The sequence below is a fragment of the Aspergillus steynii genome (assembly GCF_002849105.1).
Source record: "Aspergillus steynii IBT 23096 chromosome Unknown P170scaffold_10, whole genome shotgun sequence".
In the NCBI taxonomy this organism is placed as follows: domain Eukaryota; kingdom Fungi; phylum Ascomycota; class Eurotiomycetes; order Eurotiales; family Aspergillaceae; genus Aspergillus; species Aspergillus steynii.
In genome coordinates, this window is record NW_020194407.1 from 1,500,585 (window position 1) to 1,525,293 (window position 24,709).

The 24,709-nt window shown below is 53.7% G+C and overlaps 12 protein-coding genes across 12 annotated transcripts; 8 read left to right on the top strand and 4 right to left on the bottom strand.

The window, feature by feature from the left end:
- The first annotated feature begins 126 nt into the window (after positions 1–126).
- P170DRAFT_441471 (putative ATP dependent RNA helicase) lies at positions 127–2,486 on the top strand. The gene is made up of 3 exons (XM_024850320.1): positions 127–465; positions 539–2,200; positions 2,264–2,486. Exons 1-3 carry the CDS (start codon positions 241–243, stop codon positions 2,393–2,395), a joined length of 2,019 nt encoding a protein of 672 aa, XP_024699331.1. The 5' UTR covers positions 127–240; the 3' UTR covers positions 2,396–2,486.
- Positions 2,487–2,636: 150 nt separating this feature from the next.
- On the top strand, positions 2,637–3,799 carry P170DRAFT_418583 (PITH domain-containing protein). Its single transcript, XM_024847226.1, has 3 exons — positions 2,637–2,821; positions 2,900–3,011; positions 3,188–3,799. The coding sequence occupies exons 1-3, from the start codon at positions 2,680–2,682 to the stop codon at positions 3,606–3,608; spliced, it is 675 nt and encodes a 224-aa protein (XP_024699332.1). The 5' UTR covers positions 2,637–2,679; the 3' UTR covers positions 3,609–3,799.
- On the bottom strand, positions 3,711–4,791 carry P170DRAFT_441474 (ESCRT-III subunit protein VPS20). The gene is made up of 3 exons (XM_024850321.1): positions 4,705–4,791; positions 4,259–4,622; positions 3,711–4,189 (listed from the first exon to the last, which is right to left on the bottom strand). The coding sequence occupies exons 1-3, from the start codon at positions 4,746–4,748 to the stop codon at positions 3,974–3,976; spliced, it is 624 nt and encodes a 207-aa protein (XP_024699333.1). The 5' UTR covers positions 4,749–4,791; the 3' UTR covers positions 3,711–3,973.
- Positions 4,792–4,998: 207 nt separating this feature from the next.
- P170DRAFT_418589 (putative AAA family ATPase/60S ribosome export protein Rix7) lies at positions 4,999–7,445 on the top strand. Its single transcript, XM_024847227.1, has 3 exons — positions 4,999–5,089; positions 5,164–5,409; positions 5,469–7,445. The coding sequence occupies exons 1-3, from the start codon at positions 5,042–5,044 to the stop codon at positions 7,374–7,376; spliced, it is 2,202 nt and encodes a 733-aa protein (XP_024699334.1). The 5' UTR covers positions 4,999–5,041; the 3' UTR covers positions 7,377–7,445.
- Positions 7,446–7,571: 126 nt separating this feature from the next.
- Positions 7,572–10,078, bottom strand: erb1 (ribosome biogenesis protein ERB1). Its single transcript, XM_024850322.1, has one exon. The coding sequence runs from the start codon at positions 10,030–10,032 to the stop codon at positions 7,675–7,677; it is 2,358 nt and encodes a 785-aa protein (XP_024699335.1). The 5' UTR covers positions 10,033–10,078; the 3' UTR covers positions 7,572–7,674.
- A 143-nt stretch (positions 10,079–10,221) lies between these two features.
- Positions 10,222–11,949, top strand: P170DRAFT_418595 (Zn(II)2Cys6 transcription factor rglT). The gene is made up of 2 exons (XM_024847228.1): positions 10,222–10,396; positions 10,461–11,949. The coding sequence occupies exons 1-2, from the start codon at positions 10,273–10,275 to the stop codon at positions 11,594–11,596; spliced, it is 1,260 nt and encodes a 419-aa protein (XP_024699336.1). The 5' UTR covers positions 10,222–10,272; the 3' UTR covers positions 11,597–11,949.
- A 6-nt stretch (positions 11,950–11,955) lies between these two features.
- Positions 11,956–13,718, bottom strand: P170DRAFT_418597 (Paf1-complex subunit LEO1). The gene is made up of 3 exons (XM_024847229.1): positions 13,451–13,718; positions 13,203–13,383; positions 11,956–13,145 (listed from the first exon to the last, which is right to left on the bottom strand). Exons 1-3 carry the CDS (start codon positions 13,657–13,659, stop codon positions 12,150–12,152), a joined length of 1,386 nt encoding a protein of 461 aa, XP_024699337.1. The 5' UTR covers positions 13,660–13,718; the 3' UTR covers positions 11,956–12,149.
- Positions 13,719–14,266: 548 nt separating this feature from the next.
- P170DRAFT_369500 (Mob1/phocein family protein) lies at positions 14,267–15,340 on the top strand (the record flags this gene model as incomplete). The annotated part of the gene is made up of 3 exons (XM_024844909.1): positions 14,267–14,570; positions 14,639–14,753; positions 14,821–15,340. 3 exons carry the CDS (start codon positions 14,267–14,269, stop codon positions 15,338–15,340), a joined length of 939 nt encoding a protein of 312 aa, XP_024699338.1.
- A 705-nt stretch (positions 15,341–16,045) lies between these two features.
- On the bottom strand, positions 16,046–16,480 carry P170DRAFT_480980 (uncharacterized protein; the record flags this gene model as incomplete). Its single annotated transcript, XM_024853829.1, has 1 exon — positions 16,046–16,480. One exon carries the CDS (start codon positions 16,478–16,480, stop codon positions 16,046–16,048), a length of 435 nt encoding a protein of 144 aa, XP_024699339.1.
- Positions 16,481–16,735: 255 nt separating this feature from the next.
- Positions 16,736–18,725, top strand: P170DRAFT_480981 (rhomboid protease PCP1; the record flags this gene model as incomplete). The annotated part of the gene is made up of 5 exons (XM_024853830.1): positions 16,736–17,573; positions 17,637–17,740; positions 17,810–18,143; positions 18,210–18,384; positions 18,464–18,725. 5 exons carry the CDS (start codon positions 16,736–16,738, stop codon positions 18,723–18,725), a joined length of 1,713 nt encoding a protein of 570 aa, XP_024699340.1.
- Positions 18,726–19,959: 1,234 nt separating this feature from the next.
- P170DRAFT_441484 (uncharacterized protein) lies at positions 19,960–21,603 on the top strand. The gene is made up of 2 exons (XM_024850323.1): positions 19,960–19,983; positions 20,109–21,603. Exon 2 carries the CDS (start codon positions 20,130–20,132, stop codon positions 21,432–21,434), a length of 1,305 nt encoding a protein of 434 aa, XP_024699341.1. The 5' UTR covers positions 19,960–19,983; positions 20,109–20,129; the 3' UTR covers positions 21,435–21,603.
- Positions 21,604–22,376: 773 nt separating this feature from the next.
- Positions 22,377–24,664, top strand: P170DRAFT_451145 (uncharacterized protein; the record flags this gene model as incomplete). The annotated part of the gene is made up of 3 exons (XM_024851171.1): positions 22,377–22,398; positions 22,456–24,471; positions 24,534–24,664. The coding sequence occupies 3 exons, from the start codon at positions 22,377–22,379 to the stop codon at positions 24,662–24,664; spliced, it is 2,169 nt and encodes a 722-aa protein (XP_024699342.1).
- Between the last annotated feature and the right edge of the window lie 45 nt (positions 24,665–24,709).

Consider the following 24,709-nt stretch of genomic DNA (forward strand, 5'->3'; position numbering starts at 1 on the left):
CACTTGGGCGAGCCGATGCGCAGTGACGTTAAGCCACGTGATTGGGTGCTGAGGTAATCCGTGCATGTGAGGGCGGAAATCACCTGCCCTGCGCGTAGTACATTGGGGAAGCCACTCACGTCCCGCGCAGACTCGACGCTTCGATTCCTCCAACAGGCACCTTCGGCGGATCCATCATGTCCCATATTCTCCCGCCATTCAACACCTGACTTTAGACGTGATTGCGTTTGGCGTCCGCAAATGGCGTCCGAGCTGGAGCTTTCCTCAACTTTCATTCCGGCGCTGTACAAGCCTGCTGCGCTGTTGCCCATCGCAAGACATAGGCAAAGTTTACTCTATCTGGTAGAGACCTACCCCGTCACTATTGTCGTGGGGCAAACTGGTTGCGGGAAAACGACGCAATTGCCTCAGTATCTCGACCAAGCAGGATGGTGCGCCGACGGGAAAGCCATAGCAGTGACGCAGGTGAGTCTCACGCACGCTGGAGTGTTGATGTTATGCAATACTACGCAGGGGGGGATGGCTAAAGTAATTCCAGCCTCGTCGGGTGGCTGCCACCACCGTGGCAACCAGAGTAGCCGAAGAAATGCGCTGCAAAGTGGGCGAAGAAGTGGGCTATTCAATCCGTTTTGAGGACCTAACCTCCGCTTCCACGAAGATCAAGTTCCTCACGGATGGGATGTTACTTAGAGAGGCCCTTGTAGATCCTCTTCTATCACGATACTCCGTAATCATGGTGGATGAAGCCCACGAAAGGTCTCTTAGCACAGACATTCTTTTGGGGATCCTCAAAAAGATCATGAAGCGTCGCCCTGAGCTCAGGGTTGTGGTTAGCAGTGCAACACTGCAGGCTGAGGATTTTCTACGGTTCTTTGCAGGTGAAGATTACCGCGATGACGCCGGGTCGAATGAACTTGGGGGGAACGTGGGACGGATCATTAGCCTGGAAGGTCGAATGTACCCTGTGGATATACTCTTTCTGGAGTCACCTGCGGAAGATTATGTCGAAAGAGCGGTTAAAACCGTTTTTGACATACATTTGCAGGAAGGAGACGGGGATATTCTCGTGTTCCTCACAGGCCGAGAAGAGATCGATACCACCGTGCAACTGATTTCTGAGCGCGCTGCTTCTTTGCATCCAAAAGCGCAAGGAATCCTCGCCCTTCCCCTCTACTCCGGTCTCACGACAGACCAACAAATGTATGTTTTCGAGCCAACACCGGAAAACACGCGCAAGGTGATCGTATCAACAAATATTGCCGAGGCGTCTGTCACAATCGACGGTATTCTATATGTCGTCGACTGCGGGTTCGCCAAGCTAAGGGCATATAACCCAAGCTCCGGGATTGAGACGTTGACAGCGGTGCCGATTTCGAAAGCAGCAGCGGTCCAGCGTGCTGGTCGAGCAGGTCGAACAAAACCTGGGAAATGCTTCCGACTCTATACCCAGCAGGCCTACGAAGCCCTCCCGGAGGCCACCGTTCCCGAAATTCAACGATCGAATCTTGCACCAGTCATAATGCAGCTGAAGGCCCTCGGTATAGACAACATAGTGCGATTCGACTTTCTAACGCCGCCTCCTGCTGAGCTCGTGGTTCGGGCATTTGAACTTTTGTATTCCCTTGGAACGGTTGATGATTATGCCAAGCTCACCAAACCCTTGGGCATGCGTATGGCTGAATTGGCGGTCGACCCGATGATGGCAAAGGTTCTCCTGTCCGCGCAGTCCTTCAATTGTTTAAGCGAGATTCTTTCCATCGCGGCCATGGTCAGCCTCCAGGGATCAGTCTGGGTGCAGCATGAAGGAGACAGAAAATCAGCTGAAAGCACTCGCCGAAAGTTCGCCGTTGAAGAGGGCGACCATCTGACGTATCTCAACGTGTATCAGGCCTTCGTGACGGTTGGAAAGAAGGATTCCAAATGGTGCAGGGACAATCTCCTGAACTATCGCTCGTTGCAACGGGCTGTGAGCATCAGAGCCCAGCTGAAGCGGTACCTCGAACGCTTTGGCATCCAAGTTGACGAGACTCTTTCCTCGTCTCGTTCCAAGCAACCCGTTCTCGCCAACCCCTCCGAGTCCCTTCGAAGATGTCTCACGACCGGGTATTTCGCCCACGCCGCCAAGATGCAACCCGATGGGACTTTCAAGACAGTCAGCGGAGGCCTTACACTGCATGCACATCCCAGCTCACTGATGTTTGTGCGTATTATTTCTGCCCATGTCCCTTCATTCTTGGCGCTTACTGACTTTTGGTCCTTCTAGAATCGAAAAGCAGACTGGGTGATCTTCCACGAGATTCTGCAGACTGGCGAGAAAACGTTCATCCGGGACATCACGAAGATCGAAAAGGGATATCTTGTTGAATATGCCCCCAACTATTATAAGGTTCAATGATGGGTTCGGGCCGCATCTAGACAGAGCGGGACGTGTACCACTAGGGAGGACTTGCTTGCATTTACCGTATAATGTGTATATACCCTGTGCAGAATGAATCGAGGATCGGCGTTGTACATACCCTGGAGTACATACCTTAAATCGCTGGAGACTAGAAAGACCATTGACGTCATGCGGCGGCTTTTGTTGTGTCGCTTCGGAGCGGAAGAAGATCCGCCTGGCGTCGCCTTTTCTCGTGGGGAACCAAACCCAAGACCACCATCTCGCGTCCATCCACTCTCAGCATGTCGGGGCATCATCACCACCACGATCATGGCGGGCATTGCCATGGAGAAGACGGACATGACCATTCCAATGATATCACCCCCGCCATCCAGTCCCTCCTGTACTCGCAGATCCAGTTTGATTCCATCACGACATTGAACGGTATGAAGAGATATTATTGCATGCGATCTCCCTGCTCTCTGCTTCTGAATCAAGGTGAGTCCTGACGTGGAGCTATAGAAGCGGTCCCAAATTCGGGGGCTGCGATCGCCCAGAAGACGTGGGCGGACAGACTAAACGACCAACCCGAACTCGAAAGCGACGCGGACGAGCAGCTGCTCATGTATATCCCGTAAGTTGCACCTATCTTAGTCTGCCTCGATGTCCCTTGAGATCTTCCCCCGGCGTTGCAGGGAACCCGTTTCAATTCGTGGTCGTTGATCATTTCTCCGTCTCCCATTTACCCCGCCATGAGCCCCTCATCCGCCGTCAATAATCTTTGCTTGCTGACCTTCTACGGCCGTCCAGGTTCACCGGACAAGTCAAGGTCCATTCGCTCCTCCTCTACACCGCGCCGACCCCATCTGCCCCCAAAACCCTGAAACTCTTCAAGAACCGGGATGATCTGGATTTCGCCACGGCCTCGGAACTCACGCCTACCCAAACAATCGAGGTTCCTCAGCCAATCCCCGGGGCGGATATCTTCGAGTTGCCGCTGAACCGGGCTCACTGGAATACCACCACCTCCGTCACCTTGTTCTTTGAAGACAACTGGAGCGATGGCGAGGAAGAAGTGACCAGAGTGGGGTACGTCGGGTTCAAGGGTCAATTCATGGCTCTGAATCGGGAGCCGGTCAATTTTCTCTACGAAGCAGCTGCCAACCCCGGTGATCATAAGGCGATCCAGGGAGTAAACGACGTAGGTGGCAGGATCATGCCAGGCCAGTGATGATACTTTGGGCCACCGTGACATTCAGTGGGGGTTTGCAACGAGAAATATGATTCTACTGTTTTCCCTGTAAAAATGATCCTTGGAAGCGGATTATTATGTCGATAATACGGGTAAGTACACCAATCAAGCTGAACAAATGCCACCCAGAAATAGAGAAGGGATGAATGGGAGGGAAGGCCGATAACTTCAAATGTAACGCTCAAATTTCTAATTGCGAAACTCATAAAATCTTTACTTTCCATATATATGTCAAGAAAACCGTCAACGCCGGCGATGCTTCCATGGCTGCTTTGGTGAAGAAAAAGGAAATACTCCGCATGATAACGAAATCTGGACACCCACGCTGTGTAGAGCACTGCGGGTTAAGCTGGAACGGCAGTCCGTTCTTTTGCTCTGGCCGGTGCCTTGGCTTCTGCCTGTTGCGTATCCTCCTCGTGTCGGATCGGGGGAGGCGCCGCTATGGGAGGAGTCGGTAGATCAATTGGCTTCTGTGTTTCGCGCTGCAATGCCGCCAACTCATCCTCGACTTCGTCTTCATCCTGATGCGACAAATGACCAGCAAGCATTTGGCTGATTTCCTGTGGCACGAACACCTGATTAGTACGGGGAGAGAACCCAGCTAGCATTAGCCCAGAAGATATTCTCACCTCCTGATAAGCTCTCGCGTCCTCCGTCTCGCCCATTAGTTTCTCTACCCCTTCAATGCCACCCATCTCCTTGTTGATGGTCTGCAGCACCTGCGTACCCTGCCGCAGGCCAAACAGGACATCCTTCTGTACAAGAGAGAACTCCACCTGACTAGTCAACTGTTCTAGCTGTTCGAGTTGTCCGTCCGTCTTGGCGAGAAGAGATTCTTGATATTTCTTACGGCGCAGAGCAAGGAGCGCACGCTTGCGATCCCCCCGTGCAAGACATTCCTTTGCGACTGCGGTCTCCCGATCGGTGAGGACCGTGATGCGCCGTTGATATTGATGAAGCTTATCCCTCTGGTTCTTTAAGTCGAGGATCGCTCTAGGGAGGTGTCCGGATCTCAGTCTCGTTTCGGCTGGACAAGAGGAGTCATGACGTATCACAAGGACAGCCAGAGACTTACCTATCTTGAGCCGAGATCTTGGGGGAGCTGCTAGAGTTGCCCATTGTCATCGCATGGTGGTCAAGTCGCAACTTGGGAAGAGTCGCCCGTCGATAAGAAACAGCGATAAGCCGCATGACGTGACGCCGCGTTCTCGTATTTCACGAGGTCCGCGGGCGGACAGGGGCTGCTGTCCAATCACCGGCCGTTTTGCTGTAATTTTGGCTTACCGCCGGCACATCAATTCTCCGACCGCCTTCAAAAATGATAAAATAAAATCAGCGCAATTCCGTCGATCTCGCCGCGACGGTTAGTGTTCAGTGTTCAGATCGTTCAATCGCTGCGGGGCTCAGAAATCATGCGTCGCGGGGGAAGACCGACGTTGAGGCAAGGCCTGGATCGGGAGGTGAGAGACCCTACTTGACATTGCATCTCTGCCGACATTGTACATATCTCTGAACTCTTCCGCAAAATATATAGGTCTACCAGATCGTGCGCAAAATCATTGACGATCAATCGGAGAATGATAAAATCCGTCTCTCGGTGCCGGCGATCTACGATACCATCAAGCGCTCTAACTCGAGCCTGAATAGGAAGCCGAAGCGTATGCTGGAAGACAGCATCGAGCGGGTGGTCGAAGTGGTCAAAACCGACGAGCTTGGACAGGATGACGAGGATTCTGTAGAGGGTGACTTTGCGGGACTGGAGGAAACACCGCCGGTTCCGGTATGAGATTCATATTCCCCTCAGTATCTTGGGGCGCAATGCTGACTCGCCCGCAACAGGAGTCCAACAGTCTCAACAAGAGCATGGTGGGCATGTGGAATACGACGTCGAAACAACCGAAACCCGCCGAGCCCAATAGCACCGAGTCTGCCGCCCCTGCGACCACATCTTCCAGTAAAAGACGACAGCATGGAGGAGAATCTCATTCCTCCAAGCGCCGCAAGGCCGAGAGCACGGTCGACCGATCACCTCCAACCCATGTGAGTCTCACGGACCTGGGTGGACTCGACGACGTGGTTCAGGACCTTGGAGATCTTGTCATTCTCCCCATGACTCGTCCACAAGTCTACATGTCATCGAACGTACAACCCCCGCGAGGTGTTCTGTTGCATGGTCCGCCAGGATGCGGTAAAACCATGATCGCCAATGCCTTTGCAGCCGAATTGGGGGTGCCTTTCATCGCCATATCGGCCCCGTCGATTGTCTCGGGAATGTCAGGAGAGTCTGAAAAGGCCCTGCGGGAGCACTTTGAGGAAGCCAAGAAAATCGCCCCTTGTCTGATCTTCATCGATGAGATTGACGCCATCACGCCTAAACGAGAAAGCGCACAGAGGGAGATGGAGAAGAGAATAGTCGCCCAGCTCTTAACATGCATGGATGACCTCGCCCTGGAGAAGACGGACGGTAAGCCAGTTATCGTCCTTGCCGCTACTAATCGGCCCGACAGCTTGGATGCTGCCCTGCGGCGAGGAGGCCGCTTTGACAAGGAGATCAACATGACCGTGCCGTCGGAGCCCATGAGAGAGCAGATCCTTCGGGCACTCACGCGCAAAATGCGCCTGGCCGATGACTTGGACTTTAAGACTCTGGCGAAGCGAACCCCAGGCTTTGTGGGCGCGGATCTGAACGATCTAGTTTCTACCGCCGGCTCTGCAGCTATCAAGAGATACCTGGAGCTCTTGAAATCCCACGGCGGCGAAGAAATGGAAATTGAAGAAGTCGATGACATCAGCCCCAAGATCAAGGAGCTGCGTCGTCTCATCGCTCACGCCAAGGAGACGCCGATGGGCGAGGAAGCCCAAGTGGTTCTGGTCTCCAACGCAGATTTCTTCACGGCGCTTCCCAAAATCCAGCCATCCTCGAAGCGTGAAGGCTTTGCCACCATCCCTGATACCACGTGGGCGGATATTGGGGCTCTTAGCGGCATCCGCGATGAACTGGCGACTGCGATTGTCGAGCCGATCAAGAACCCGGATATTTACGCCAATGTCGGCATCACAGCGCCTACCGGGGTGCTCCTCTGGGGCCCCCCTGGATGTGGTAAAACCCTGTTGGCGAAGGCCGTGGCCAACGAGTCGCGCGCCAACTTCATCAGTGTCAAGGGTCCCGAGTTGCTCAACAAGTACGTCGGTGAATCGGAGCGTGCCGTGCGGCAGGTATTTGTGCGCGCGCGGTCATCCATCCCCTGTGTCATTTTCTTCGACGAGCTCGACGCCTTGGTGCCTCGACGAGACGATACGCTGTCCGAAGCCTCGGCCCGCGTGGTCAACACCCTGCTCACCGAACTGGATGGCCTGGGCAGCAATCGCCAGGGAATCTATGTCATAGCGGCCACCAACCGACCGGATATCATCGACCCGGCGATGCTGCGTCCAGGACGCCTGGAAACCTTGCTCTTCGTGAACCTTCCCAGTCCCTTGGAGCGGGTCGAAATCCTCCAGACCCTGGTCCGCAACCTCCCCATCGAGTTCAACGAGGACCTCAGACGACTGGCGGAGGAATGCGAAGGGTACAGCGGTGCCGATCTGGGAAGTCTGCTGCGTCGCGCCGGATACTCGGCCATCAAGAGGCGCGATACCATCGCAATCCAGGACTTTGTGGCTGCGAAGGAGTTCATTCGCCCGAGTGTGTCGGATCTGAAGAAATACGAAAAACTGCGGAGAGATTGGGGTGGAGGTGTGCTGTAAATGTAAATACCATAGATTTTCCTATTCATTATTGTTCTTTACCCTCCTTCTATATGCCCCAATACAAAGACGAGATCGTGACCTTAATGCAGCGTTTTCTCTCCCCCAGTGGCAGAGAGGTGCCATTTATGGTGGAGACCTTGCGCTACTGAGCCCCTACACGAGAGGTAGGTGTACATGGAAAGACGCAGTTGTAGGGTGAGAACTTTTATAATGGATATCTAAACAGTAACATTATGCACACAAAACGCCTCATGTAGATATGGCAAAAGACGATGACAACAAGAAGATTTTGTAATTACATCCACAAACGGCAAGTTCCATCTGCACCGGCACTGACACACCAGGCTTCTCGGGGATGCCAATCGATATCCAACACACCCAGTTCTCCGGTGATCTTGTGACCCTTCAGCACCTTGAGGGGTACAATACTGGCATTGCTGAGCATGTCACCCGTGACGCTCCCGTGGAAGATCTGAAGGGAGCCATCGTCACTGGCATCGGCGAAAAGAGGATAACGGCCACCCGGGTGGAATCGCACGGAACGAATGGCCTTGCGGTGGTACCGCAGAGTCTTGTACGGACGCTGCGACAGCTCGAGATCATGCCACAGAAGGCGTCGATCGTACGACCCAACGATGAGGTTGTCGCCACCAGAGGCGGTGGAAGAAGTCGGATGAATGTCGAAGGATGAAATCCAGCGAGCACCGGGCTGGATAATCTTGACAAGGAGCTGTCGTGAGAGGTCGTATGCGCGAATGGTCCGCTGGTTGGCAACAAAGAGGATCGGCTTCGAGGGATGGAAGTGAGCCGTCTGGGGAGGACCACCGCCCTTGATGCGTCGGCGGAAGGGGAACTGAGTCAGATGCTTGGATAGAGTGTGAATGGAAATCGCCACGGAAGCCGGAGTAGAAGAACCAGGGCAGACCGTGACGAAGTAGTCACCGCGGCGATGCCAGGAGATAGACTTGACCACATGGCGAAGAGGAATGACCGCACAAATACCGGAGTCTGCAAGGGACGATGATGGACGGATCCATTGCGGAGGGGTGTTTTTCTTGTTTTCGTCGGCGACGTTCGGGGGAGGCCTCGATGCCGCAAAGCCCCATCCGGCATCCAGGATATCCAGACTGGCTTGTTCGATTTCGGGGTCGACGATTGGAGGCACAGCAAGGAAGATATCGTCACCCGCGGCGGCTGCAAGCACCACGGCGTCCTTTCCAGGTCGCCAGCGTACCACATTGACAGGTTCCTCGTCACCAATCTTAACATTCCACAGTTGACGACCGGTAAGAAGCTCCCAGACCCGGACAGTTCCATCATCACCACCGGTAGCAAGCCACACTCCGGTGGGGTCGACAGCCAGAGATCGAACACGGCCCTTATGACCCCGGAAGACTGTGGCGCAAGCGGTGGGGAATGGCTTCAGTTCTTCAGGGCTGGGAAGTTTAGGGAGAAGGCTTTCAGGGTCGATGTTCAATTTGCTCCTCCGAACTCTAGGAGCCAGGTAGAGATCCAAGCAGCGCTCGAATTTTTCTTTGACGAAAGACTCGTATCCAGGAACCTTCCGAAGAGAGCCGAAATCGTTGGGAAGGAATTCGTGCTCCCTGTCCTCCGGATCTGCCTCTTCCCAGGCTTTTCGTTCTTTCTTGTCGGGCAGGTATTCGGCAGGGGGGTGGTAACTCTCCTCATATCCCGGTGGCGGAAGTTTGGGAGCAGGAACATTCATGGGGTGATCCGGACGTTCTGCTTCATCCGCCCACAGATCATAGTTGATGATATCTTGATCGGCCTCATCTTCTTCGGTCGGAGGCTTGAAGGGCAGAATGCGTCCTTCTCTGATCGCCTTCACAATTTTCATGACCCGCTTAGCTTCGTGTTTGGACGGCACGAATCGACGCTTCGGCTCCGGTGCAGCACTCAGAGGCATGATCTCCTGCTTGCTGGTAAACCATTCCACGGTTGGTTCGTAGGGATTGAATTCGTCATCCGGAATTTCGTTCATCTGGACCTTACGCAATAGCTCCAGCTCATCCTGGCTCAATTCCAAGGGTTTGCCGGTCGAAGGATCCGTCAGACCAGTCCAGCCCTTGGGAATCTCAATGCTGTCGAGTAGTGCATCGAGAGCTTCTCCCTTGGCGGGGCGCAGAATCTTCTTTCCGTTGATATCGTAACCGATATGCGGGTACTGGTCGTAAAACGACAGGGGAATATCACCGATGGTGTTGGCATTCTCGTCGGCATCGGAGTATTCGGAGTTGTCATCGGGATTGATCTCGTCATACAGGAAGCGGTCATTTCCATTGGCGTCCTTTTCGATGCGAAAGTTCGGTTGTTCTTCGTCGGAGCTCTCATTGTCCTCCGCTGGCGCATTCCCCAATGCCTTGCTGGATTTTACCTTGGCAGGCTCTTCTCCCTCTGACGGGATCTCATCACTGTCCAGCTCCTCCTCATCGTCCTCCTCGTCACTGAAATCATCCACCAGTTCAACCTCCGAATCACTCGCATCTTCATCGCTCGACAGGTCATTGGCATCATCCGAAAGTGCACCATCCAGGCCATCAGCGTTCAACTCATCGCCTGAAAAGACACCCGGTTCCTCCTCGACATCGCGAGTGACTGCCTTGCGTTTCTTCGAAGCCTTAAGGGCAGGCATAGTGGAGGAATAACACCGATTCCTGCGTAGACTTGTCTAGTCTTTGGGTCTTTTGGTCCTGTCCGGAACTTTTTTTTTTTTTTTTTTCTTCTGGGACTACCCGACAGACACACCGCCCACGTGACACACCGCCCGCGGGGTCATCTTATCGTCGCCATTTCTTCGCGCCAAACTTGAAATCACCCATGACATCGCAATAATATGTGCCTTAGATGCTAGCGCTGAGGATCCTTCGCCATCATGCAGTTTGAAAATCTCGAGTGGAGTGAGCCACTTCCTGGTCTGACGGGTGGAACTTGCCCTCAAGATCCCGTCGTGGCCCCGGCTCAGGCGTTGAAAAGGCATGCGGCGTGTGACGAGTGCAGTAGGTTATCTCGAACCCCCCGTTTTAAACCGACTTGAGTGCTCACGGCATGTTTATGGAATAGGAAGCCGCAAGTTAAAATGCTCAGGGGAAGCAACAGGCTGTAGTCGTTGCCTCAAGCAATCCCTCGTCTGTCATTATTCTGTGCAGAAGCAAATGGGGCGCCCACCAAAGAAGCGGGCACGAGAAGAGGACAATCCTGCACAGTTTAGTCTGTCAGGAAGTGAAGGATGGACTGACTCCGATAGCTCTCAGTTCGCCTCGCTTGGAACAGATACGCCCGCCTCGGCAGACCCGTATCCCTTCTGTGCTCCAGTTTATGCCACCCCTTTTACCACACCGGAGGCATACCCTCACCTGGTCTCCACAGACAACAACCACAGTCATTCGTGGCAACTTGAGCATGGGAAATTTCTAGATCCGGTCCCAGCAACGTCTAGTCCATGGCCCGACTTTTCTAGCGTATCCGCGGCAGCATCTAATTCATTCACATTGCCTCCAGGCCTGCCACAATTACAATCTCCTCCGTTATCTCCGTCCAATTCAGACCCTTCCGAACCCCATTGCACTTGTTTATCGTACCTGTATTTGTGCCTCAGCCATCTTTCCTCTCTTGCTCCGTTCCCAGTCTCCCAGCATACGCTGTGTTCTCTGTTCATCGGCGCGAAGACTGCGCGCGCAGTAATACGGTGTCAAGCCTGCCCCCGAAAGTTTGCCACTGGTTTGCAGAATGTCATGTTTACCGGAACGTTGCTAAACGTCATGGGTGACGCTTGGCTTCGCGTGTCAAAAGCTGACGCGGTTGAGCTTGGGAAGCAAGCGGCACCATCCAGCTATGTGCAGGCCATAACCCAGAATTCGCCTGATCCTGCCGAAAGCTGGAAGGAATGGCTGCGTCAGACGGTTCGAAGCGGAGTTCTTGGGGGGCCAAGTGACCCTGCCGGCTCCGTTCGATGCTCGGATTCTCCAAGTTTACTTTGTCTCATCCAGGAGATGGAGGCTCGCCAACGAAGATGGCATCAATCCCATCCGCTTCCTCCATCGGAACGTATAAATACGCCGCCTGAACATTGCGCCAAACCCTATGACCCTCAAGAGGAGCAGGACTATCTCTGTTTGCGAGTGGTCAAAAGTGCCAGAGAAGTCATTGCGAGGTTTGACTTCAAGCCGCATGAGTATCCGGATGGCGTGGTTGCCTGAATATCATCCTCTAACTTTCGGCTTCATAACGATACTTGGGTTCTTGTCTGGCGTCAACACGGCTTACCACTTTATCTCAACATGGCGGAATTCTACTCGGGCGTTGGGGATCTTTTACGATACGACTTTCTTTGAGCATACACCTGAGGTCTGCGGCAAGGCGCGAATGCTACCTTCTCTTTCTTTTCATTTCTGACGATGTTTAAATGCTCACTCGCATCTGTCTGGTGCCTAATACTGTGGGCGAGTCGGCTGCAGGAGTCTCATTGATTTTTTACGATATATAACGGGGTTTAACCCAATAACCAACTACATGTACATACACATAAAAGTACAAGACAACTTGTGCATTTTTATTTGGCACGTATATTAATTCGTTTCTATTTTTCTTTTGGGATCGATGAAAAACACCAGGACGCAGGATGACCATTCGTTCGCCAAGGAATAGATTACCCATAGAAAGATTTGATATAGATACAGAGTGCAGTGATCAAAGCAATATTCATAGAGGACATGATCGAGGGGGGTGAGAGAGAAAATCGTATCGGAGGCTTTATTCGTCGTCGTCATCATCCACAATGAAACGATTCTTCTTTCGGGCAGGAGGAGTGCCAGCCGCTTCCTCAGGCGATGCTCGTCGCTGCTTGGGTTTGGCGGCGGAAGGCTCTTCCTCCTCACCCTCGGCATCCATGTCCTCGTCTTCAAGAAGATCCTCGTCTTCGTCGTCATCGGCGACTTCCGGTTCCTCGTCGCTGCCGACAAGGAAACCGTCATCTTCATCATATTCATCCTCCCTCGTACGTCCCTTACGATCGTAGTCCTCCTCGTCATCGGTGTAGATTTCGCCACGACGGTTAGGCTTGCGCGGCTTCTTGGCCCGAGGCCTCGTGGTGAGTAAACCGTCGTCATCCTCCAGTCCGCCGACAGTGAGACCAGCACCCCCGGTACGAGAAACGCCGACCCGACGACCACGGTCGAGCTCCCGGTCGGCGAGTTGCTGGCGTCGGCGAGCAGCCTTCAACTTCTCCCGTTCTGCAAGTTCCGCCTGTCGTTTCGCGAGTTCGGGGTCCTCCGTCACTTCAATCACAGGGGCCGATCCATCCGCAGTCTGTTTGCTACCACGAGTAGCTGCGGCCAACGACTCTTGGAGGCGTTGAACGGCATCATCAGCCTCCATGGTCGTGGGGTAAACGGTAAGCCCGTGGGTTAGGTGGGAAGTCAATCGGAACACGGAGGACGTTTCTGCTGCAGCTCCCAGATACACATGTGAGTCCAATTTGGTATCGTAATCACCCGACTTGTTTACAGGCGCCAGCGGTTTAGTCGAGATCCTGTATTGTTCTTTAGGGGCCGAAGCCAACTGGAGAGTCATTGAGCCATCTTCCCAACGAATGATACGGGCATTGGATTGAAGAAGGGCATCGTTATCGGGGTCGTGGCGCCAGCAGAGAGACGTGGCTGCGGTCGAGTATGGGGGCGCAACGTAGGTTTCAGGGTTGAACTCTTCCGTCTCCACCGACAAAAAGTTGGGGATTGGCATGGTATAGATCTAAGTCCGACCGTATCAGCCGATATGAAAACCTTCGTTTCGGGCCGACTCACGTACCTCGCCATTTGAAGTCACCGGCTCCGGCGCTCGGCCTAAGCTCAGGTCCATAATGTTCACCGTTTCCTGGTATTCACCCTGGTCGCCATCTTCATAGTCCATGCGCTCCCCAGTCCTATCACGTCGGTCTTCGTCGTCGCCCGAGTCAAGCTCCTCGTCATCCAGAGTCCGTTTTGGTTGACTAGAGGCAGAGTTAGTCTTTCTCCAATGGGGCAGAAGGGCAAGTTTTAAGGAAGCAGAGAACGTACTCATCATCATTGCCGAATCCTCCGTCCGAGCCATCCGAGCCAAAGAGGTCAGCATCATCATCTCCGTTCATGTTGCCGGCATCAGAGCCGGCGGGACTTTCAAGTCGTGCGGCAGGGTTGCTACGCTCGCTCCCAGAGGGGCTTGCAGGTTGACCAGCACCCGAGCTCCGTCCTGGGCGACGAACCACATCCTCATCCGACGAAGACATGATGCGTGATGGGGGAGTCTACCGTTCCGAGCGAAAGGTAGGACGATGGCAATGACACTGCATTCATTCATTCATGGGAAACGGGCAACGCAGGCCGCGGAGCTTTGAGGCGGCGCGGCAGTTGATCCGGTCCGGACCCAACGGGGCTTAGCGGCCGCCAGCAGCTGGACGGGGCCAGACCGATACAGGCGAAGCGCCGTTTCATCGATTCCATCCTCTCTTTCTCCCTCCCTCCCTCTCTATCTCGTCTTTCGCTCGTCCGCCTTGCTGCTCCGCGAAAGTCATCATGGCGACCTTCTTTCAGAGCGTGTAAGTTGTCCTTGTCCCACGTCTACCTCCCTCCGTTCGCTCTCCCATTCTCACCGATTGGGGTCCCCTTAAACTCTCCCCCCTCCCCTCTGTCTCTCTCTCTCTCTGGGCTTAACTCTTGCTTCGTTCGCTCCCCCCTAGAGCTGCAGCATGATGCGCTCCGAAAGTATAATTCCCAGCGTTGTCAGCCCTCACTCCGTCGCGCTTCACCATCTCATGCCTGCACATCACCTTGAATTTCCCCTTTTTGAGGGGGACCGCTCTCTTCCCCACATCTCGTATTCTGACTTGTTCCTCGATGCTCTCTAGTCGTCAAGGGTTTGGCCGAGGGGGTAACAACAAGAATAACAACAACGCCCCGAAAACCAACAATGGAAGTCCGGCTCAGTCGCCGGTTACCCAGATGCCTCAGGCGGGGTCGGTGCCGAACTCGCCCTCTCTCACGTCGAACCTATCCGTGGACGGCCCCGCACCTTATGACCCCGATGCCCCCAAATACTTTTTCCAGGAGAAATATGCCCCCTTGAATGTGAAGGGCAACTTTTTGACCCTGTGTGCCTGTCCCAAGAACGTCGAACTGGGAGAATGGCTGGCCCACCAGAGTAAGTGGATTCTTCGAATCTCGAAGACGTTCGCAAGTTCCGAAGCTCTGACCTTGTGATGTGAATAGTTGTCGAACAGTATCGCCTTCTTCATGGCATGCTCCAGGTCATCCAGGATGTCAATTCCGTGACTGGCTTTCCCATCTGCAACGAGGCGACCTGCCCCACGATGTCGGCTGGCCGGTAAGCCATATCACCCTAGAATAGCGTCTGATGAAGCAAGACCCCGCCTAACGACTCCTTTTTTCAGCCTGACATACACCTGGCTTGTGGATGGCCGCGCTGCGAAAATCTCGGCCCCCAAATTCATCAATCGCGTTGAAAAATGGATCGTGAGCAAGATCCACGACCCCGTCATGTTCCCCACGGACAAAGTCAGCGGCATGCCCGAGACCTTTGCAATCCACGAGGCTGGGGGCACGAATCCCTCGAGCCCCGGTACAGGTGGCCCGGGGGAGGAGTGGATTGGCAAATCCAGTGGTTTCCCCCAGACGTTTTACAAAGACTGCCAAGGCATCATGAAGCAAATGTTCCGGTGCTACGCACATCTATACCATGCGCATTGGCTGAATCCTTTCTGGCACATCAACAAGCACGACATCCTTAACATGTGCTTTGTCCACTTCGTCACCGTTGCCAAGTATTACAAGCTGGTCTCGGACAAGGAGATGGAGCCTATGCAGCCCCTCATTGACTTGTTCATCAAGCAGCAGAGAATTCCTCCCGAGGCCCTTTCAGGCGGTCACTGGGGTCAGCCGAACTCTGGCTGAGCTAGAGAATTGGTCCCTTTCCCCCCTACGTTCATTGGCAATGAATCAGTCTTCTGACCTGGCGTTGGAACCTCTTTCTTGGTGTCTTGTTACTTTCTGCGTGCGCGACAAATAACTGACGGTATGACCCGGAATTTAAGAAATTGAGCATTTAGCATGCGACGTGAATATCCTTTTTCTCCGTTACCCTTGCATAACCTTTTCCTGTCGAGATTTAATTATCAACCCAAACATTTGTTTGATTTTTGGCCTAGATGATAAACAGTGCATCGATTCTTCATGTTGAGACTGCATGGTTGGATGGGATCTTTTGATTTTCCCTGGAACTAGCGTGAAGTGATTCGTGAAATGAGCCTGAGCTGGAAATATAAACGGTTAATCGAAGCATCCGTTTCGTTCGGCAGCGTCCCGAAATATTGTACAGAATAAACAGATAGTTGCAGCAAGATATGTTGTCTCAATACGAGGTCGTGCGCTCCGTCGCTAGATCTTCGTGAAGGTGACTGCAAGATCCCGAAGTAGCTGGACGACCACGAGCCCCGTGTGTTTTACAAGGATATTTTTGTCTTGCCCGGGCTCCCTGCTCTTCGAGATAGACATGCGCATCATTCTGGGCAATAGACAGTCTCCTAACAAGGCAGTGCTTTTGGTGGCCATCCCATCCTGGTCGGAAGAGACAGGCCAGAACGACGAAGACCATGTTGGTTAAAGGTACACGCCCTCTTGATCCTGACCAGCCTGCGACTCGCTTTGCCCATCTCCCACCGGGGATGGATCTGGTTGCGTCGTGGCCGCGCTTGCTCCATTTGCACCATTTACCACCGGGGCTTCTGTTCGCTTTTCCTCCGTTTCGATCCACTGCTGGCCCCGACGTTCCACTTCCGCCTTCAGCAAGGCAATCCTCTCGGTCATAGATGTCATCACGCCCTCATTCTCGGCAATGTAGCTTTCAAGTTCTCGCTTCTCGTCTGCCGAATCACATGACTCCAGCACAAACGTTTTCAGCTCGTCGTTTGAGCGTTGCAGATGGGCGACGGAATTTCGGAGTTCCGAGACTTTGGCATACAGGACAGAGAGGGACAACTCCTGGATCGCTTCGGCGAACATAGAAGGAGTGATGGGGGCGGATTCTGCAGACATGACGGGCTGTGTGCCTTCTCCGTGGGAGGGGGTGAGGGGTAACAAGGGAATAACAACAGAAGAAGGGGAAGTCCGGAGTAGAAAAGATGGGCTGGAGCTTATCGGTCGTTTATCAGCACGTGACTATGCTTTATCTCCACGTGCCGCGGAAGTGTCAAGTCTCCGCCGCGTCCATCTTTCGGCCAACTGTGAGCCTCCATCTTGCAACCCTCGACGAGCTGGTTGAATTTCGGGTCCAGCCCGCAGTCGCAGGATATGAGCAATGCGTTCTGCGTAGCATGGCGCGTTCCATGCTCGGGGCTTCGGTCCTCGAGCTTGCTCCCATCAAATCCCACCTCCCTCCGGTTATTCGGGTGCATTTCTCCCTCTCCTGCGGTGCCGGTGAATGTAGCCAGGCGGCCCGCTAGCACTCTGAGGCCCTTGCCCGGTATCACCCATCCCACGTCGCCGCGCGGGTCAATTCGATCGCCATTCCCGTTCTCCTTCGCTCGATCGTTCGCAAATTCAGGCTCTCGTTACGCCCAATCAGGTCCCCCGGTGGAAAATGGTATTCAGCCCCGTGCTAAGCCATTTTCGCAGGCTGAAATCAATGCAATTTTCGGACCCAGTGCGAGAGTGTCCCACTCCATGGGAAACCGTGTGCTTGCTGTGCTGCACGGCAGACGTCTCAATGGCACTCCGGAGTTAGACCTTCCTAGGGACATTATCTTGGCCGTCCGCGGACCCAGCCGCGATAAAGCGTTGGAGTGGCTTCGCGAACACTATCCACTCGACGAGGACGCTGCAATTCTTGCACGGTTTGAAAGAGAGGAGCGTGAGGCGGAAGAAAGGCTCATTCGCCGTGCTGAAAACCTGGGCCTCTACAAACCCCAGAGTGGTTCATTTGGCGCTGAACTCGGAGAGTCAAACGACCCATCTGGCCGCAGTATTCTGCAAGAGACCCGGCAGCGCAACGAAGCGAGGATATTGGCAGAGGAAGAAAAGCGACGTCAAGAATGGCTCGAGGGCGAGGCACAGGATCGTGAGAAGATGCAGCGCATGGTGGAACGCAACACGGCGCTTCAAAAATATGAAGAGTCAAGTGCACTGGAAGGTAAAGACTGGGCGAATGTCAACTATTATACGTGCCTGAAGTTGCTGACGCTCTCGATATTAGCCCGACCGCGCGCAGACCCTTCTCAGCGTCCTTTCCTCGCATGGATTCAAAAGCATCACCTTCAAGCAACAGACTGGGATATTGATATCTCCCATGTAACCACCGTGAGCCGCTGACTTGTGATCTCTCGTCGAAAGACGTAGATGCTAACCTCGTTTTTTTCCCGGATGTAGAGGAGCCGGTTGCTTCCTGGGTTGGTCTTCACCGTCATTGCCCTCGGTCTTTGCTATGTCTTCGCACAGAATTACGAACCTCCAGCCAAAGCAGACCGGATTTGGCCTACGGTGCCTCCGGCGGCAGCTACGGCACTGGCTATTGTTGGCGCTAATTTCGGCATATTCGCCTTGTGGAAAGTATGCCCCCCGGCGTGGAGGATGCTCAATCGCTATTTCATCACTGTCGCTGCCTACCCTCGTACAGCTAGCTTGGTTGGGAATGTCTTTAGCCATCAGTCGTTTTTACATCTCGCAGGAAACATGTTCGTCGTTTGGTGGGTGGGGACACAACGTGAGTTTTCTCTTTTTTCCAATATTGCCTTCTGACGGGAAGGCCGACTGACATTTTTGAGCCTAGTCCATGATGAAATCGGCCGAGGAAACTTTCTGGCCATATATCTTGCGTCCGGCATCTTTGGTTCCTTCGCCTCTTTAACCGTCAATGTACTCCGGGGCAGGTTAGCGGTGACCTCGCTTGGAGCTAGCTCAGCAATCTCTGGCTGCCTTGGCTCTTGGTGCACACTTCACGCCGAGTAAGTATCGGCCAGCATACCCTGCCTACCGATCACCGGGAGAATTTAGGATTGTTCTGACTCTTGCCGTTCTCAATAGCGATAAATTCACATTTTTCTTTGTCCCCAAAGAATGGCAGGAGACTTGCAGTATACAGGGGAAGGTGTTCCTTACGGGGCTGGTCCTTCTCGAGCTTGTCAACCTACGGTTCTCGGCCATCGGAGGCCAAATCGATAACTGGGCTCACTTGGGTGGGCTTCTCATAGGAACTCTCTCGGCCTTGGCACATAAACGTCAGGAAAAGGAGCGCCTGGAAAACACGTCCTGGTTTGATCGGATGTTTCGGGGCGAATCAAAATAGGGTCTACTCCTATTCCAGACTGAAATGGTGGAGATAGAAATGACGGTGTGTTTGGATCCTTTCTCTTCATCCTATGCCTTATAATACACCATTCGCATCTTGTATATCTCTCTCCCCTTGTATGTATGTACCACAATGATAATACCCAGCTTCGTCTATTTTCATTGTGTCTTTCTCTGGTAGCGGTGGGGCTGATGGCTTTGTTTGCTTTGACTTCTCGCATGGGCTTTGCATCATAAAGGGTTCGATTTTGCCTTTGGTGGAGAAACCTGTGGGCTTCCACCACATGGACGGGAGGTCCCGGTTGTTTTATGGCTCTTTCAGCGCATGTCACATGACCCTGGGTATATAAGCCATATTGTCTCACTTTTAGCACGTGGGGAATTCGTGAGCAACGAAACTATCATTGTCTATTTGAAAGCCCTGCAGTGGAGAATCCGTTCTAGAAGCTTTCTTGCCGATTCATTGGCGAAGTGAGGTGAAGTGAAGTAAAGAAAGAAAAGGGCTGCACTGGTTGCCAGACCCACCACAGATAGCCATCTGGTTCTAGATCTGAGAATATAGGATTGCTGTCTTGCTGATGCGTATCACTTTATTCAAATCATCAACACTAGAATAAGGCTTCATTGTTAGTAACCCGGTAGAAACAACTACCTGAAAGGAGAGGAATATTCCTACCTTGTTGTTGAGGTCCCAATCTGTGACAGCTGCGAGGTGAAGAAGCTAAAACACTTTGCTTCTGTGCCTGCAAGTCACAGTGAAGTCCACTGGTATCTATTACTTTGACAGCCCTCCTCTCCATCCTCTTCCTCTCTTCCCACCTTTCCAACTCCCCCCGTGCTCGTTTTCTCATCTGCGTATCTCTGAATCCTCTGAGGATATTCTCATCTGCTATTCGTATTTCACTTCCATCTGCCTCTCAGCCCTGATCGGGCATTTCTAACATCCGGGATCTTGCGATTTCAATCAGTTATAAACATTGCCTATTTGATCGGAGGCCCCTACTCTTGCTGGGATTCCACAACCATGCCTTTCAGAGTTGACTGCACCGCGGCAAGAGAAGAGCCAATTCCGTTCGTGTTCAAGCTTAGGAGAAGCTGGGGGGACCTCAAGTATGCACAGAGAGTCATGGAAAGCGACAGCATCTCCTTTGGGGACATTGACCAAGTTTTTTCGGGAGACGAAATGGTGCATCATGCCCAAGACAAAGTGCAAACTGACACGGCGGAATTTCCAGACCCTTCTCCCAGTGACTTGTCTGAAACTGCATCGTTAGCGTCTGATCGCCTGGCCGAGTCAAAGTTCCAGAGCAAGAACAAGCAAGCGCAACAATTCACCCACAGTGTTTGCCACCCATGGGACGTGGTGGACTATCACCTGTACCTTTGTGGAATCGAGAAGGGCATGGATGCATACAGCAGACGCAATGGCATGTATGTATACGACGGACTCGATTGCCGGCCGATATCCTATAGCGAGCTTTGCGACGACCAGGCTTTCGATCCATCCAACATCGGAGACGATCCCAAATTCTTGTCGTGGATCCTGCCCGTCAGCAGTAGAGGATCCCCCTTCAAGGGAAAGAGCTACGTGCTGGGCTTCGACTACGGCAGCAGGACTCTTTTCGTCCGCCAGTTTCACTGGATCCCCGGCCGGATCGATGACATCTGGTGCGTGTGGGACGAAGGCTTTACCGTGTACCGTCTCACCATTCCCGACTTGATCGAGGTTCTGGATTCAGTACTCTCTGGCACGGCCGACGTGAGCCGAGGGATCCTCAGCTACCACTCCCATTGCATGATTCCCCGGAGCGGCGATGACCCGGGCCTCGAGATCGTCATCACCATTCTACTTTGTCAATGGGTGGTCGACTTTGCGGCAGTGTTCTCCGGGATGGACACGGCGGCATGCGACCAATTCACCAAGACTCTTACCACCTACATGGAAGATTGCCGGCTGATTCTGCAGCGTGCCTCGTACCGGGCGTGGTTCGCCTCCCGCGATGGCCATACAATGAGGGATTACTCCCGCAAAGCGGCCATCGATAAATACACCAATGATCTTTACACCTTCAGCCAGTCGGCTGAGAGCGGAAGTTTGAACGGCAAGTCATGGCACGCACCCGGCCTTAACACATGCAGTATGCTCCGTCGCAGAGACCGGTATGTGAGACGAGAGCGGGCAGAATGGAAGCTGGAGGGCCTGTTCGCGCGTCGTGCAGCTGCTCTCCCTGCCGAGTCCTCGGAACAGGTCTTTGAGAAGATGCTGGCACGATTTGAAGAGGATGCGCAACCTGCGTTTAAGTTGGAGCCTCCCCGGACACCTCCGCCACGTCCCTTGCATGATGCACAAGTCCCTCGTGATTCGTCGGGCACGCAATCCCCCGAAATTGTCAGCGCGGCAGCCGAGCCTTTGTTCATCGAAACCACGGACTTTCAGAAGATCCCTCTCACTCTTCTTTTGGAACGCTTTCTTGAGCTGGTTGAGACTTACCCGGGATTGGACACACCGGGCCACCGTCGCCGATTTGGGGGCTTGCTGGCCGAAATGGGGATCGACATTGAGCAGGCGAGTATGGAGGACAACTCGACAGGCCTTTCATTGGAGAATCAGGCTGGCCGTTGGACCTACTCCGAAGCAGGCTCTTTTGGAGGCTCTCCCCGGGCGTTTGCTGGTCCTGGTCTTCTGCCGAGCCCTCTTCTTGACTAGTCGTTAGTAGTACTGGATGGATTCATTTGGTTTAATATGTTTCCCGTCGGGGAATATGTTGAATATCCTGTCTTTTTGTTGCGGGCTTGCAGTTTTGTATGTATGTGTAGACGGATGATTTGACGGATGGATGAATTGAAATTAATCAAATGGGCGGATTCGTTAAACACGTGCAGTCACCTGACCTTCTTCATTTCTCTGCTTTTTCTCCTCCAGCGGGATTTCTTCTGTCTTATCAACACATCAACTCCATCACCATCACCATCACCATCAAGAATGCCATGACTGCATGATGCGGTGGCGCCCCGGTGGCTCGCCGGTGGATTCTGCTCGCCTTCACACGTCGCATCATTGGCCCCCTGGTCCCTGGGTCTCACTAGGGCGATCTGGGCAGTTCCTGTCGGCCCATGGATCGGCGCGACTCTTGGTTTCCCCCTTATCATCGTCGTGGTTTGTTATGGATTAATTTTAGTTCGCCCTTCATCCCTGTCCGTGGGATTTTTTATCTTATTTATTCTGGCGGGTGTGTTTGTTTTGTTTCCTGGGACGGTTTCCCCTCGACGTCAGCCTTAAGCCTTACACGCCGTACACCGTACTGCATTCTCTCCCTTTCCCCCTGCCGTCCCTTTTGTCTCTCCCTTCTGCCTTCTTCACGATCTGATCCACTTGCCTCGCTTGTGCAAACTCAGCCTTTCTTGCTCTCTCTCCCTCCCTCTCTCTCTTTGCGACCAGTCACTTTCTTTTCCGTTGCTTTCGGTCATACAATCCTTGGGCTTTTTCTCTTTCTCTTTTCTTTCCTTTTTTGTTTTTTATGTTTTTTTCCTCAAAACTAAATTGATTATTAATCCTCGGCCACTCATTGCATTGCCTCTTCTTCCTCCCTCAATCATCGTCGAGAATCTCCATTCCATTCATTCCTTCGTATTCCGGACCAATTGAAACATGGCCGATCAGTTCGATCCGGGTGAGTTGTCTCTCTTCTCGGTGCCTCGCTTGTCGCTGACCTCGTGTGCGTTCGAAGGCGTCGAGCTCAATGGCCAAGCCCCTAGTGCCCAGGCCCAGATTGACGTAATCTGCGGGCCACTGATCAATTTCAAGAACATGGATGTGACTCCTGCCTCGTCTGTCTGGCGTGGCAGCGTGTTGATTGTCACGAAGCCTGGTCAGACTCTGCCGCAGCTGCTCTTGCGCCAGGCCGGTCCTGTTGGCGACAGCGCCGCCGTCAATGGCGCCGCATCCGCCCGTCAGGAGATTGCGATTGACGGTCTCCGCCTCTATGAAGATCCTGAGAAGGCCTTCTGGCGCTTCTCACTTGCCGTGACCCTGGAATCGTACGAGTCTCGTTGGGAGTACCACATCCCGGGTTTCCAGTATGCCGACAGTCCGGATGTCGCCGCGCCTTGGGACTTCGTCGTCCCCTCGGCGTCGCAGTCCATGCGCCTGATGTTCCATTCCTGCAATGGCTTTTCCGTCGGCACCGACATGGACGCCTGGCTCGGCCCGAGTCTGTGGAACGATGTCCTGCGCGTACATGCACAGAAGCCCTTCCATGCCATGATCGGGGGTGGGGACCAGCTTTACAACGATGGCATCCGGGTGGACGGTCCCCTGAAGCCGTGGACCGCCATCGGCAACCCGCACAAGAGACGCGCGCATGACTTCAACAATGCCATGCGCGCCGAATGCGACGAGTACTATTACGCCAACTACGTTCGCTGGTACTCGACCGAGCCGTTCAAAGCCGCCAACGGACGCATCCCCCAGATCAATATCTGGGACGACCACGACATCATCGACGGCTTCGGTTCCTACACAGACCATTTCATGCGGTGCTCCGTTTTCCGCGGAATTGGCGGCGTCGCCTTCAAGTACTACTGCTTGTTCCAGCACCATATCGCACCACCCAAGTCCACCTACACTACTGACGCCCCGCAAACCATGCAAGCCATCAACGGTACGGCCGGAGCCGATCCCCGGCAGCTGGAGAACACTTACGTGCTGGAAGACCAGCCCGAGGACGACAGTTGGATTATTGGCCGGCGGCCGGGACCTTACGTGGAGGAGCGGAGTCGGAATCTATACATGCGCCTGGGCAAGCGCATAGCCTTCGTTGGCGTGGATGCCCGTACCGAGCGGACGCGCCATCAGGTGAATTATCCGGATACCTACGACGACATCTTTGCTCGACTGGAACGCGAGGTGTCTGCCGCCGCCGGCGATATCAGACATCTGGTCGTGTTGTTAGGTGTGCCCATCGCGTACCCCCGTTTGGCGTGGTTGGAGAACATCCTGAGCTCACCCTTGATTGCCCCTATTCGCTTGTTGAACAAACGCTTCGGGTTTGCTGGCGGCTTCTTCAACCAGTTTGACGGCCAGGTGGATCTTCTGGACGACTTGGACGATCACTATACCGCCCGCCAGCACAAGCGTGAGCGGCGCCTCTTCATTCAACGTCTCCAGGACTTCGCCAAGGCTCACTCGGTTCGCGTGACGATCCTAGGCGGCGACGTTCATCTGGCCGCCATCGGCCGATTCTATTCGAATCCCAAGCTCGGTCTACAGAGCGATAACGACGCCCGCTACATGGTCAACATCGTCAGTAGTGCGATCACCAACAAGCCGCCGCCCAAGGCCGTCGCCAACCTCTTGGCACAACGGAACAAAATCCACCACATGGACGCCGATACCGACGAGACGCTAATGGACATGTTCGACCGGCAACCCGGCGGTCAGGAAAAGAGTGCCTCATGGAACAAGGTCACCATGCCGTCCCGAAACTATGCCTGCATCACGGAGGTCGACCCGCCGGTCCCCAACGAGGACGGATCGGTTCCGCAGAGTAGCAGCGCGATCGAGCATCTGCCGAAGGATGGACATTCCCCTCTCCATAAGGCCGAGGCCGAAGCCGGCTCGTCTTATTCGGCAGCGGACGGATTCAGCAACGGCAGTGGCGTCTATGGGGGCTTGGACGTGTCCATTCGCGTGGAAATTGACCCTCAGAACCGCGAAGGAGCGACGGACGGTTATGGATTCAGCAGTAAGTTTTTCTTTTCCTTCTATCACCAGAGCCACCGAGAGATTAGCTGACGTCCGACGTAGTTCCCGCTTTGAACTACATTGCATCGCAGGACAGCACACGGCGCAGCTCACGCTCTCGTTCGTTGCGCCCTCGATCCTCTCAATCACAGGCCCAGAACAAGTCAGCTCGTCCTCAGACGGCGACCAATTAGCCCTTTGCGTATCGGTTCCGAAGACTTCTTGGAGGACTCCCCGGA